This window comes from Pteropus vampyrus, unplaced genomic scaffold (assembly GCF_000151845.1).
Source record: "Pteropus vampyrus isolate Shadow unplaced genomic scaffold, Pvam_2.0 Scaffold56, whole genome shotgun sequence".
Classification (NCBI taxonomy): Eukaryota; Metazoa; Chordata; class Mammalia; order Chiroptera; family Pteropodidae; genus Pteropus; species Pteropus vampyrus.
This window is the reverse complement of record NW_011888837.1, coordinates 8295263-8310182: the sequence shown is the minus strand read 5'-3', so window position 1 is coordinate 8310182 and position 14920 is coordinate 8295263. Positions and strand designations below refer to the sequence as shown.

At 36.4% G+C, this 14920-nt stretch overlaps 1 protein-coding gene across 1 annotated transcript in view; it reads left to right on the top strand.

Moving 5' to 3' along the window:
* PRKG2 (protein kinase, cGMP-dependent, type II) overlaps positions 1-6373 on the top strand; it is an 86024-nt gene extending 79651 nt beyond the window's left edge. The window contains exons 16-17 of the mRNA XM_023530856.1: positions 4719-4785; positions 6267-6373. Coding sequence (XP_023386624.1) covers positions 4719-4785; positions 6267-6362 — 163 coding nt within the window. The 3' untranslated portion in view covers positions 6363-6373. The remainder of the gene's footprint in view (positions 1-4718; positions 4786-6266) is intronic.
* The last annotated feature ends 8547 nt before the right edge of the window (positions 6374-14920 follow it).

The window sequence follows — 14920 nt, the reverse complement described above, 5'->3', positions numbered from 1 at the left end:
TGTCGATAGTCAAGAGAATGGGTCAGCTAAATTGCTATTAAATAGTATTCTATTTCAATTTTAATATTATACATTTATTTTAAATATGATTTTCCTTTGACTAGCTCTTCAAATTCTGAAGCTTCATGTTGTATTTTACTTTTTAGGTAAAGTACATTGATTTTCAGAAAATCTCAATGTTTTCTTATACAGTCATCTAACGTGAACATTATCAATTTTGTGAATTTCTAAATCTGTCCTTCAGACCCATATATAACTTCCGTAAGATAGCCTCTCTAAATTGGTTACATACGTGGAAGTTCAAATCTTTGAGATTTTTTTCAAATCAATGCCTAGCTAAATTCTGTAATCCTCAAGATATTTTAATTTTGCTTGTGATTTATGGATATAAAATATCACCTATTGATAGTACAAAAAATAAATTTGAGAATTTTATTATTGAAAACCTTTGAGCACTGGTATGTTCACTTTCTGAAATCAAAATAGCTCTTAATAGTACATTCCCCTCTGAATATTTTAACTGAAGAATTAAGGGCACATCAACACAGTTTGAAAATAAAGGGAGAGATGCTGCTGAATAGAAACACTATTCATTTTTCTTAACAGTAGTGGTACAGCTGCCAACCCTGCTCTATCTATTCATGAACTTTCTTGAAATAGAGCCATGTATTCAACATTGTAAATTCTGAGGGCTCTGCCTTGAGGGTGTCTCAGGGAAAAAGAGAGAAAGGGAAGGAGCGAGGGAGAGGGAGAGGGAAGGAGACACATCTGTGGATTTTATAGACATCAAAATGTTGAGTATTTTATTGTTTTTATCATCCTTTGGATTGCCTTCAGTGTTGAGTTCATTATTTGTCTTAGATTCCAATTTATCTTTCTTCTTATCAGCTGTTATCACAATTTCTTATCTCATTATAACATGACATATAAACATACTACTCACGTTGAACAAACAAGTGTCCTGTCAGTTAAAATCATTCTTTCAATATATTTTCCTGCTTTCTCTCATTACAGAAGTATTTTCATGTTTTGCTTTGGAGTAGTTTGGAAATAGAGGTGATATAATTGTTAATGGGCTCTAGTTTTATCTTTTACTTCTTATTTACCTGAGGCTCATTTCAATGTAACTGTCAAATTGTGATTGAATGCACATGCAAATTGATGCCAGAGAATTTTCTCACCACATCATGGTAATGAAGAATTTTGAATTTTCTTCCCTGTAGAGATTAATTTGCTTACTTTTCTTAACAAGCAGGGTGTTAGTTGCAGCATCAGTGTAGAGCCTGAGTACAGGGTGCGGGATAGAGTTCACTAGTACAGTGTGCCTGATTTGCACAGTGCCTTCCGGTGAGCCAACAGGGCTCAAAACATCATTTCATCCTATTTTCAGAGGTTTTTTTTTAAGATATAAAGCTAGGGTAGGGTGGCCTAAAAAATAGATCTCTCTCTGCCTTCAACTAGGAATATTCTAAAACCTTTCGCAACTCCCTAAAGGATGTAGCTTCTCTATCCACTATATTCTTGGAATTAAAAAAAAAAAAATATTTCTAAAATTTACCATCAGATTTTCCCACTCTTTTCTAAGGTAAAACTTATTTTTTTCCCCCCCTTAAAGAACTATTCACTTTAACTTTATTTTTAAAAAACAATACAAAGTTAAACATGGCATATTATATGTTTGCCCATTCTGTGTTAAATCTTCTTTTCTAATAATAGAGTTCTTCTCTTCTCTATTTATGAGCTAGTTTATAAACTAGGCACCAATTATGTCTCCCAACACCTCTCTGAAAAAAGAGATAACATGCTTGGAGGGTACAATTAAATCTTTCTGGCTAGGTAGAGGAATAATTTATTTCGAGTGTCTTTGCATTACCTTTAATATTTCTAGTCTCTAAAATTACTTTTAAGAATAGCTTCTACAAGTCTTCTAAATATGAAGAAGCAATTTATGTGCTGTTGCTGCTAATATTTCTTTGGTGAATATTTTTCACATATGAGTGCATACTGGCACTTGCGTTACTTAAAATGTAGTTAGTGTCAAAAGGCCAAGTGTTAAGTGAATAGCCACTTGTGTGAAGTAAACATTGCCATAAGTCAAATTGTAACAAGCAAGAAATGCATAGGCTCTTTGGTTCAGTAGAGTAACAGTAATAAGTTTCATTAATATTTATGGAGAAGCTTCTGGGTAGAGAGCATTGTAAGATATGTTAAAAGGAATTGTGGCAGTGTTTGGTATCAAAATGATCCACATGTTGTAGCCGCCAGCCCCCGATAGACCACGGACCACTAGAAATCAGTGAGTTATAGGAAACACACTCTTTATTCAGCCAGCTGGGTCTGCCAGGTGTACACAGACCCCAAATTAAGCAGCTCTGAAATGCAGAGGTACAGGGTTTTTAAGCCCTAAATCCCATTCCTCATTCTGTCTGAACACAAAAGTCTATTTTTCTTCTATTTACTAACTGTCAACCCACAGGTCGGTTGTGCCAGTGGAGGGTACAGAAACAGAAAACTTATTGTTAGAATGTTATGTTCCCATGGGTGATAGCCTATGTTCTCATAGGCGATAGCCTATGTTCCCATGGGCGATAGCCAAGCAATAATTTTCAGCCAGCACACACAGAACTGTGTACCTAGAAATACCTAAAAATGGAGCATCAGTGGTTTTGTAGCAATGGCAGGGAAGCCCTACAGCTGGGGTTGCTGTCCAATTCCCACTCTTCAACTAGAGTCTCAGCAGCTTATACCAAAATGGCACTTTGGGTTAAGAATGGCACTTGAATGTAGTAGAACCTGCCCTCTCTATTATTCATACTCCTTCTCTTGCTAACTTAAACTTGGAATGAGAAATCCAGTCAAGGACTGAATCAAAAACAACTCCAGGATGAGAGAGATTGAGAAGGGTAGAAGAGGAATGTGACAGCCTTCTAAAATCTCCCTGCCTTCAGTCTCACACACCCTTCCTACCTACTCACATACCCATCCTATCTACTCACATACCCATCCTGGGGCCCTAGGGCCATTCTCCACATAGAACTTTCTAATGGCTTCCCATTATGCATAAAATCCTGATTCCTTACTGTGTCCTACAAGGCCCTACATGATCTGACCTCTGGCCATTTCTCAATCTTTTTTTTTTTTTTGTCTCTGCACATTCAAGGGTGGTGATGGAAAGGGTGTTTTGTAAGGTCTTACGGCATATAATAAAAGCATGGTAAAAACTTTGCCTTTTATACTGAGTGAAATGGAAGCATTGGAGAATTTTGAACAAAAGAGTGGTGAGACCTTATTTATGTTTTAAATGATCACTCTTGATGCTGGATTGTTTGCCAGGGACAAAAGCAGGAGGGCCCATTAAGAGATTATTGTAATAATACAGGCAAGGAATACTAGTGGTTTGGCCTGTGCAGGTAGAGTGAAGGTGTTGAGAATTTGTCATATTTTGAAGGTAACACTGACAAGATTTGCTAATGGATATGGACTGAGGTAGGGTGCGAGAGAAAGGATAACTTCAAGGTTTTTGGTTTGAGCAATTGGAAGAGTTGAGGCAAGTTTGTTGGGGGAAGATTTGGCACTCCGATGTGGACCTGATACATGCTAGATGCCTAGTGGACATCCATTTGGAAGATGACGAATACCAGTTGTAGCTGTTAGCCGTAAGGGAATGGGGAAGTCTTGGTTGGAAATAGAAATCTGGGAGTAATCAGAATATAAATGCCATTAAAAACCACAAGACTGAATGAGATTACCTAGGAAGTGAGAGTATTGTAAAAAGAAGAGGTCTAAGGCCTGAGCCCTGGAGCACACCGACTTCCTATGGAAATAGCAATGGAAAATGAGGGAAAGCAACCAAGGAGGTAGGAAGAAAGCCAAGGCTATTGCCAAGTGAAGCAAAGTGAAAAGGGTTTCAGCAAGTATAACTGGTGAAAAGTGGAAAATGCTACTAATAGGTTAAATAAGATGAAAACTGAGAACTGACATGATTCAATTAAGTAGAGAGGGTGAACCTGATTGTAGTGTGGTCAGGAGAAAATGGATAAATAGAGTGATTAAATAACTCTTTCAAAGAGTTTTTATCCAATGGGAAGAGAGAAATGGAATGAGAGTTGGAAGGGAGCTCAGGTCAAAGGAGGGTGTTTTGTGGTTGGAAGAAATGAAATGTTTCCATACTGATGAGAATAATTGATGCTGAAGATTCGCGTGAGAGGAGAGTTGCAGGAGCATGACTTTAGAGAAGAGTCTGTGAGATCATATACACAGTAGAAGAGATGACCATGGTATAGGAGAGAAGGGAACACACGGTTGTGGGTAGGTAGGCAGGTATGCTGGTGGAAGATTGTGGAAGTTCTCTTTTTTGCTTCAGTTTCCTCAGTGAAAAGGGAAGCCAGGTCATCACTTAGGAGTGAGAATGGGGAGAAGGTTCTGGACATTTGAAGAGAGAAGACAAATTATGAATTGTGAATCTAAGGGAGTGTGACGATGAGTGGAACAATAGGAAAATCTAAACTGATTACTGGACAGCAGCAAGTGCCCCTTGACGTTAGTGGGCATTGATTTAATGTGAGACCAGACAACCAGCATGGTCTAGGATTTTCCTCCTACTACCTATAGCTGCAGTGTTGCAGGCAGGGAGCAGGCAATGAAATGCATTGACAGATAGCTTGACATGCTAATCATTTTCAGGCAAGTAATATCTCTGTACCTTTCTCATTTCTCAGGTGGCTAAATGGTTTTAATTGGGAGGGACTGAAAGCACGGAACCTTCCATCACCTTTACGAAGAGAGGTATGGTCCCTACTATATTACTTTCATGATTATTTTGTAGGTAGTTGTTTTTATAAACAGATTTTAGAGGTGTGTGTATGTAACAAATATAAGATTTTTTAAAATAGTTTTTTAAAAATTAAGTTAAAATATAACAGTTGTGATTATAGGGACTAAATATTGTTACCTACTTGATGAGCATTAGCTCAGCTCTCAGAAATCAATTACATATAAATCTAAGTCCTCAAGTTGTCAATTTTAGTTAGGCTGACAGATAGCTCTAGAAATATGGTATGAATCATATAAGTAATTTGAAATTTATAGGAGCCACAGTAAAAAAGGTAAAAAGAAATAGATGAAATCAGTTTTAATACCAAAATATTATCACTTCAACATGTAATCAACATAAAATATTAATGAGATTTTACAGTTATTTTTTTCATACTGTTTGCAATTCCAAGTGGATTGTACACTTTCAGCACATATCAGTTTGGACCAGCTACATTTCGAGCGCTCAGTCACCACATGTAGCTGGTTGGATAGCATAACTTTATAGAAAGCAGAACATCTGTTAACCTGGAAGAAGAATGACTCAGGAATGACCTAGGTCAACGCCCTACAAACTTTATGCTGTGTTCTCTCTAGAGGAATTTTGAAGATCTGTGTCTCTCTTTGTACATTTTTAGATTGACATCTGCATTTTTTTCATCATACCTTTAAATCATTATGGAGAATATAATTTCTAGTATGTTATAAATATTGAAATTTTACAGTAAAACACTACTGTTACTTCTCTCTTTTAAATATATCCAATGTAATCTAAATACACCTGAGATTTCATATGAATCAACCATTAAAAAATTCAGAAATGTTACATCATTTCTTTTTCTCTCTGAATTCACATTTCCATGTTTCCATTCCATTTTCCCTATAAAATGTCATCCTAATGTAAAATATTTTTATGCTTGGAAAGTTTTACTTGATCATTCTTTAAGTGACTTTCAATTATAATTTTATAAATTTTAAAATTCCTGTGACAACAGAAATTTTTGTGATGACACAAATAATTCTTCTGGACTCATTATAATTATAACTACATTTTTTATCACATGCAGTATCAAACAACATAAATATATTACAGAATTTTTAAGTAATTATTAAACAATACTTTTATAAGGAAATTATTTAATATATCTGTAGATAAATGTTATTTATTTAAATGTTATTTAAAATAATCATTTCTGTCACTTTTTTCTTTTGGAAGTAACTTCCAGGCTCTGTAGCTTCTGTTGAATGTAATCAGATTCATTTGGTCTGAAGGGGAGATTTCATGAGGCTGAGAGGGTGACTTAAAAATGATAATTGGTCATCTTTTCCTTATATGTAACTTACCAGTGGTTGTAGTATAAAATCCACATTCAGCTATAGAAAGTATCACCCATACGTAACAGCATGCTTAGTCAATATCATCCTCACCTTTGCTTTAATCTTTTCTCTATTAGCTCAAAGGACCCACAGATCACAGCTACTTTGACAAATATCCTCCTGAAAAGGGAGTGCCTCCAGATGAGCTGTCAGGCTGGGATAAAGACTTCTGACAGGGAAAAAACAGGAAAAAAAAGATTACTGCCCATCTACTACAGAAGAGGACTATGAGCACCAATAATTCAACATTGATTATTTCTCTCTTTGAGAGTATTATGATATCTTTTGGAAGACCATTAGAGAAAAGAAATCCCTGCCCATGAGCTGGGGTGGATGGTAGTGGATGCGGAGGTGGTTCTGAATTATAATGTCTTATTTAGATGCTGTGAATTACTCATGTCTTCTATTCTTTACTTTTCTTAAATGTTGAAGGCTATTCTCTCCACAGTCAGACCAGTTTTGTTGCAGAAGCATAGTTTTCTCTGAAATCTATTGCTCCATCCTAATTATACTAATCTCCTTTGCGTCTTAATAAGGTTTAAAAAGTGTCCTGCCCCTGAGCAACTAAGTCATGCAAAGAGTATGAAGAACAAGGGTGAATTTTGGAAGATTTCTCTGCTTATTACAACTCCATGTAAGCATTATAGCATCTTAAAATAGTGGTTTGCAGAAATCTTGGTAGTCAATAGAGGCTCTTCACTTTTACTTGCATTCAAGCTAGAAATGTATTAATGTATTTCTGATATTAGTCTGGGGACAGACAAGTTTGAGTATTTATTCAGTGGTACTGCTCCCTAAAATAAATAAGTTAATTAATCCAACCAGGTAATTTTATTCTATTGGGGAACTTAGAAAAAAATAAGCAAAGCAAATATATTTTTTTAATCTCCTATGACCAGCTGTGATACCTCAGAGACTTTCCAAAGCCTTGATCAAGGTGGTTATAATGTGTGGTTAAGTGATGGGCTTTTGGAAAGGTTTTGTCTTATACACTAAATATTTTCACAATCCAAGTAGAAAACATGCAGGAGCAAAATTGTGAAGTCTTCCCCTTCCCATTAAATGTGGAGGAGAATAAAATCTGATGGTAAGTTGCTGACTCTTTGAAACCCTGTGGTATTTTGGCCAATTCTATGATTGTTATTATTAATAAACCAAGAGTATAGAATAACCACGGTTAATTTTTAATGAAGGTCCCGTTAGTGAACGCTGATGCACTGTCATTACTGCTCCATTAATAGCTCCTTTAAAAGACATCTGAATCACGGATATGTCTATAATTTTAGATTGTTAAGGCAAGTAAGCTGCTGGAGAAGTGTTGAGACTTTAGAAGTAAAAGCGTCATCCAGCATCTGCCCTCCTGCCATCTTCCAAATAATGAAAAGAATAGTTTCAATAGCATTGAATTCCAGAGCCTAAGAACTTTACTGGTAAATGTTTTATGTATCAACCAGGATTGCTTCCTAACCCTCCGTCTAAAATGGATGGGAAACAGACTTTCTTTGTATCTTTTTGATCTGGCAAAGTAAAAATACTGTCTAGGTTGCAAATTATTCAAGATTCTGTTTATATTTTTATATGTTAAAGTTCTATGGGAATAGCAGCCTCTACCCACACCCCACCCATATTTTCTGAATTCAAAGAAAGTTAGCTATGTGCTTCTTGGAGAGTTAAACCAGATAAGATAGGCCCAACTCAAGAAGGTATATCTTTAACAAATTAAATTTCCACATCTAGAATCCTTTTGCTGAACCAAAGAATTTTTGTTTCCTGAAGTGGTATTTTTAAAGATCATGTATTGTACATAGAAAAAAAAAACATTTTTAATAGGATTGAGATAATCTGCTTAATGAATTTCTAAGATTTTTAAAAGATTTTTATTTGCATTTGGTTTGTAAGCACTGTATGTTTTTCCATGTATATATTTTTAAATTACCCACCTTAATGTAGGAAATTTATGTATTGGGTGGATATTAGAACTGTACAGTTATAATCACAATGATATTCTCAAAGGAGATCAAGAGTTGTAGTTCAAGAAAGATCTACATATATACAAATAAAAACCAACTTAGTTTACTACAGGTATTTTGCCTGTGATTGGGCATATCAATATGGAATATCTATATGTGATTTTATTGTGTTTCTTTAGAGTGCTTTAGAGCAATGAAGAAATGAGAGATTGAACCATCAATAATCCCAATTCCACAATTTCCTAGCTGGGTGACCTTGGGAAAATGACTTCACTTCTTTGTGTACTAGATTTCTCACTTATAGAAAAAGGCACGGTAAAGTAATACCTACTTTAGAGACCTGTTTCGGGGATTAAATAAGATCTCTAAAAACTCATTTGCTAATATCTGTGAAATAACCAGTGCTACATAGATGGAAGCTACTGTTACTTATCTCTATTAGAATTAAAAGGGCCTTAATAATTGTTTAGTCTTGAACCTTATGTATCATTTTAAATCATGAAGTAAAGATAGTTGATCAAACTCTAGTGCCTAAGATGAAGAGTTAAACCTAAATTACTAAATTTTAATTTTTTAAATGAATTATGGATATATATTTCTTTTTTTCCTTAGGAGATATAGAAAATTATCCCTTTATATACAAACTCATCATATTCCTAATCATTAAATCATTCATAATCTTTCTTTTCTAGGTGCAGAGTTAACTTTTCATTCTTGAGCCTCTTCTCTGTGGGGCCAGCTTTTTATAATTGTAGTTCTTAATCTCTTCTCTAAATTTAAAATGTCTTGAGGGAGGAGAATATAGTGATGAAAAGTAAGAGATTTGGAATAAAAAAAATCTGAGTTTGAATTCTAGCTTTGTTCAGATTTGTGTGACCTTGAACAACAAACCACATACAGATTCATCTGTAACTTGGAGATATACATGGAAACATTGGCCAATATATTATTACTTGTAGGTCATTGAAAATAATCATTTGGAAATAAATATACACAAGTTTCTTGGCATAATAATAAATCCTTGCTCTTTATTGACAGGCATTGTACTAGGAGTATTTACATCTATTATCTAATTTGCATAAGCTTCTAAAATAATTATAGACATACCGACTGTTGACTGCTCTCAAAGCTATGTATGAATTTCACTCACAACTTAGCTGTGATGATTTTACATGGCTAGTCCTAGTTACTACAACTATGTAACGAAGTACCCTACAACTTAGTTGCTTAAAATAATCTTCTAGATCCAGGAACTTGCCATCTAAATCCACTCAGAAATGGATGAGGCTCCTCAGGTGTAGTTCCTTGGATACATTTTTTTTAGGTCTAAAAGCCTGTGAACTAAGTAAATCAGTCATCTATCCACGGGCTCACAACATTCAACAGGGAAACGATCAGAAGATAAACACAACAGATTCTGTCATTCAATGAGGAGGAAGATGAGAAACACAAAGCATTCACTAGTACATAGAATTCTGAAATTTGATCTGGCACATGTTACCACATTTTTTGTTTATGGCTCAGTCCTACTCCCTGTGAGTTATTCTCCATAACTGTTGACTCCATCTTTTAGGTCCTTGGTTCTGCTTTCTGAGCCACGATTCCTTTTCTATAAGATATGGCTGGTATTCGTAACTGAGTAGACTTCTTAGCCTGTTTCCTGCCTGTAAACATTTAGTGATAGTGGTGACTCTTTTCAATTTGTCTATTTCTAACTCTATTCCAAGCCGACACATTTTTTTAAAAAAAACTTTATTTCTTCTGTATGAATTTATGATTCACTCCATCAGACGAAAGCTATACTCACAAATATTTTCTGTAAAAATGCTGTGAGAAAAACAATTCCTAAGAGTTCTGTTTTTTAAAAGAGGGGGTTTGCACAACACATTTAAGATGCTGAGAAGTCCTTTTATCTGTTTAAAACAGCACAGTAGGCAGCTTCAAAGATGGCTTCCAATGATTCCTGCTTATGATATTCATGCCCTTTTATAATCCACTCTTCTTCAGTGCTGACTGAACTTCTTGACTTCCTTCTAACAAATAGGTTATAATAAAAATGATGGGATGCCATTTCTGAGATTAGGTTACAAAGTGACTCTGCTGTCTGTCCTGCTCATTCTCTCTTGCCATCTCATTTGCCTGCTCTGATGGAAGCCAGCCGCCATGATATGACTTCTCCCTCAAGAGGCCCATGTTGCAAATAACTACGGGAGCCTCTGGCCAACAGCCAGTGAGGAAATGAGGCCCTCAATCCCATAACCCATGATGAGCAGAATCCTGCCAACAATCACAGGAGGGAGCTTGGAAGGAGATCCTCCACCAGTTGGGCCTCCAGATGAGACTGTATCCCTGGCCAACACCTTGACTGCAGCCTAGTGAGAGGCCATGAGCCAGAGGAGCCAGATAAACAGCTCCCAAGTTCCTGACTCACAGAAACTGTGAGATAAGAAATATTTACTGTATTAAACTACTAAGTCAGGAAGAAAAAAATGGACATGAAGTAGAGGAAGCAAGACCAAAGTAGACACAAGAGGACAAACTGGATGGAATTCTTGAGAGAAAATGGAATTTGCAATGACAAACCAGAACCCATGAGGACAAACTGGAACCTGAGTCTGCCTTTCGTGGTTTCAACCTTGGTCAGATGGGTGGCTTGCAGAATAAACAGGCCCCTTTCACTATTCCTAGCTTGGGATTTACAGATGCAGAAGTAGCAATCTGGCTGGAGCTGGGGAAACCACAGATGTGGCTGCTGCCCTTCACCAAGAAGGTGAGCCAGCAGATCGGCAACAATATGCATGAACTGCAACAGTGCTTGATCTTGTACTGACCTCCAGTGTATAAATATGGCTGTTATTCACTTTTGTACATCAGGTCTCATGCAAATTTCTCTTGCTGCAAAGCTGAACTCAGAACCATAGAGAGAAGAGAATTCTGGCAGGTTTATTTTTGGCTTAGCTAAATTGTCACAGTACAAAGTCACTCAGTTTCAAACCTAGTAAAATACATAATATAAAATTATTCTTATACAATTTATTTAGTTTTAATTTTTAAGTAGTGAGATTTGCTTCCTCTCTTTCTACCCAATATTTATCAAACTGTACACAGAGCACAGGCCATATGATTCAGTTGAAAGCAGCCTAACAATTTGTGCCAGGTGATTTACAGAAAAGCTCTAAATTGAATTAGAACTGGAACATTTTCAGTTTGGGAAGCTATAAAACCAAGATATTTTTGTTTAATTGTTGGTTACTAAATTAGAAATGGTATAATGAAAAGTAACATGAAATTTGTTTTGATAAGTATAAACTTCCTCAGTGAGAGAAAAACAAATAGACATGCACTGAGAAAAAAAAAAAAGGCAGGAAGAAAATATGAAGTGATAAAAAGGGAACACAAGCAAAGCATCAGTCCTGGAAACTAAGTAGAGCAACGGGCTCACTCTCGAGGGAGATGGGAGAAAGCCAAGTGTCACACTAGAACACAAGCTGACTGTAAGTCATCTACACAGTCCTGCTATTTAAGATTTTGGAAGACGCTCTGATTGCTAAATGGATTACAAAATGTAAGATCTGGAAAGTTGCCCTCTCCTATATTCTGCTTGCTCAGTCCCTTTTAAAGTCTGTGTTCAGTTTTGCATTTAGAAAGGATAGTCAAAAAATTTAAAGTATGCCTAGAAATACTTAAAAATTCAAACCATGAGTTGAGGCCAAAGAAAGTAAAGTCTAATAAAATTTTTAAAAATACATATTTTTTGAGGGCTCATAAGGATCAAAGGGAGTAAGCAGAATTCTCTCATTCTAAAAGCTAGTGAATGTGAAGGAAAATATTTAATACATATCTTAATGGATTCTTGCAACAATTATTTATCAAGCACTGTTCCTGGCACCATTCTAGGAGCTGAGGATCCAGCAAAGGGACAGAGTTCACAGCCATAAGTATACTTATTAGACAACTAGGCTAACAGTAATGATCTCCAGGTGGTATGATCATGGATACTTTTTATCTATATCTTCTAAATTATATACATTGAACTTATATTTTATAATAAAAAACAAAAGTTACTTCAAGAAATAAATCTGGATCAGAGAGATAAGCTAGATACCAGAAAGATCATCTTTAAAAAAGGACTATCAAATATCAACTACAAATTTTACTCTATCAAGTGTGTTTATACACAATAGATTGACATAACTTCTCAGGCCCTTCCAGTATTAAGGGCCACTGTATTTAAATCTTTGAGTCAAACTTTTAGATACTCTCTGTGTTCCTCACCTCTCAATTCTGATGTATTTCCACACAACCGAACGAAGCCTTCCACTTGATAGCAGCAAGTAATTTACTTATTTAGGTGTTTTTTAGCTGTTTTTGAAAAATGTTTAGTTATGCGTCTGCCAGATCTCCACCTTCTGCCTTGTTCCCCTACCTTCTCCCTCACCCCCAGGCAGAGTACCTCCTGACACCAAATTCTCTCTGCTAAATGTGTATGCATTAATTAATGAACTGTTTGATTGAGTCTCAACAAATATCTGTGTGACTCCTTGCTCCAGGCGCTGATGTTCAGCAATGAACAACGTAGACAAAATCTAAATTATGACACATATACAGTCAACCCTTGAATAACATGGGTTTAAACTGTATGGGTCCACGTATATTCGGATTTTTTTCATTAAATACCTGTATTGTTTTTGATCTGCAGTTGGGAGTCTGAGGGTATAGAAAGCCAATTATATGCATTGATCTCTGCCATTTTGTATAGGGGACTTGAGCATCCTTGGACTTGGGTATTCATGGGGGTTCTGGAACCAAACACTGCCAATACTAAATATAGTTAAGTTTTAGAGGAGTCAAAGTTATTTGGGGATTTCGGGTGTTGGCGCCTCTAACTCTGGCGTTGTTCAAAGGTCAACTGTAATTGTAAGATGATGACAGTAAGTAGTAAAACAAATGGAGAGCATTATAAAACTTAACCCAACATAAAATTTGGATGTGCTTAGGAAAATATAAATTAAAAAGGTATCTCTGTAGCTTATCTCGTCTCCTTTGAGCTTCCACTTACTGGATAGTTGGGGGCAGGAAATTAAAAGTCTCATCTACTTCAAAGTTAATCCAATCAAATAAATAGTCACTTTAGTCTAAGGCAATGGTTCTCAAATTTTGGTGGGTATCAAATTTTGTTGGGGAACATTACAAGTATCGAGGTCCAGCCCCAACTCCCCTTCAAGGATCCTAAGTCTCTGTGGGCTTTATTAGCTCCCCAGGTGGTTCTGATAAACCCCAAGTATGAGAATTATTGCTCTAAAAAGTGTTTAGTCTCTCTTAAAAATTCTCAGGTTCTCATTTATTCTCTCTTCTAATTATATCCTTGACCAAGACAGAGGATGAATCAAGCTTTAATGCCAGATGTCTACTTGATTGCAGTTTATCGGACTGATGTTCATGGCAAAAGTTAGTGGCTGGAGAAACTCCTCATTCACCTGTCAAGGCTGAAACAGGGCTCAAGGACACCCTGAATGACTTGGTTTCCTCTTGGTTACTGCTGGCATTATGGACCTACAGGGTTTGACTGCGGTACCTTCCAGCTTTAGCTAAGACCTGCTTTGCAGAACTTGCTACAAAGCCACCTGTTCCCTACAAAGGCAGTCTCCTCTGATAAGCTCCCTAGCCAGACCTTCAGAGTTATAAGTCCTGTTTTTACACTGAAGATGGAAGGGGACTCAGGATTACTATAGTTCAGGGCCTCAAACTGGGGGCTGTGCTGTACCTGCAAGGTTACTAGGCTGCCTTTGCTCTATGGCAGCCTGTGATGAATCTCAACCATGTAAAAGAGGGGCTCCCTCACTTCCCTCTTCTCTTTCGCAGTTCCCTGCAGGTAGAAGATGTCATTCTTTCTCATCTCTCTCTTCTACCTGGACTCCCGTTCACCACATAAATTCTCTGGTCTCTTCCACAAAGCCTGATTCTTTATAAGCCTGATTCTTTATAAGAGGAGATAGAGGAATTTAGATAATCCTTTCTCAGGATCAAAGCTTGGCTTTTGAACTTCAAAAGCTTGATGTTACGTTAGACTTTCTCAGTACAACCCTACGAGAACTGATCCTAAACGGTAGGTGTATGATCCCAGAAAAGAACCAAGATTTATTCTTAGGAAAGTAAAAAAATAAGATCACATTCATAATGTAAAAGAGAATGATTTCCCCTTTGCAAAAATAAACAAGAAACTTTCATCACAGTGATAAACTCTATTCAAACAATTAAACAGGATAATGTGAAAGAGTGGGGTTGCAGAGAAGTGAGAACAGCTTTGAATAAGAGATAAGGAAATGCTTTCCTGATTAGATGATATTTGAGCTGAGACCTGAAGGGCGAAAAGGAAATGGCCTTGCGATAGTCTATGAAAAAGTGTTCCAGGCGGAGAAATCAAATGCAAAAGCTGTGGAGTATTAATGAATTTGGCATGTTTGAGAAACAGAACAAGTCTTCTAAGTTTCCAGGATAGTGAGAGCTCAGAGAGGTAGGCAAGGCCAGATGATGAGAACCTCATAGGCCACTATGAAGAGTTTGGTTTTTATCCCAAATGAAATATGGGGCCATTTGGATTTTTTTTCTTTTGGAGCAGGGGAATGACTTGATCCAATTTATGTTTTCAGAAGATCACTAGTTGCTGTGTTTTAATGCAGCACAGGTCAGAGAATAAAGAAAGCAGGTAGACCATGTAGCAGGCAATTGAATTATTTAATTCAGGGGAAGACTAATGAGAG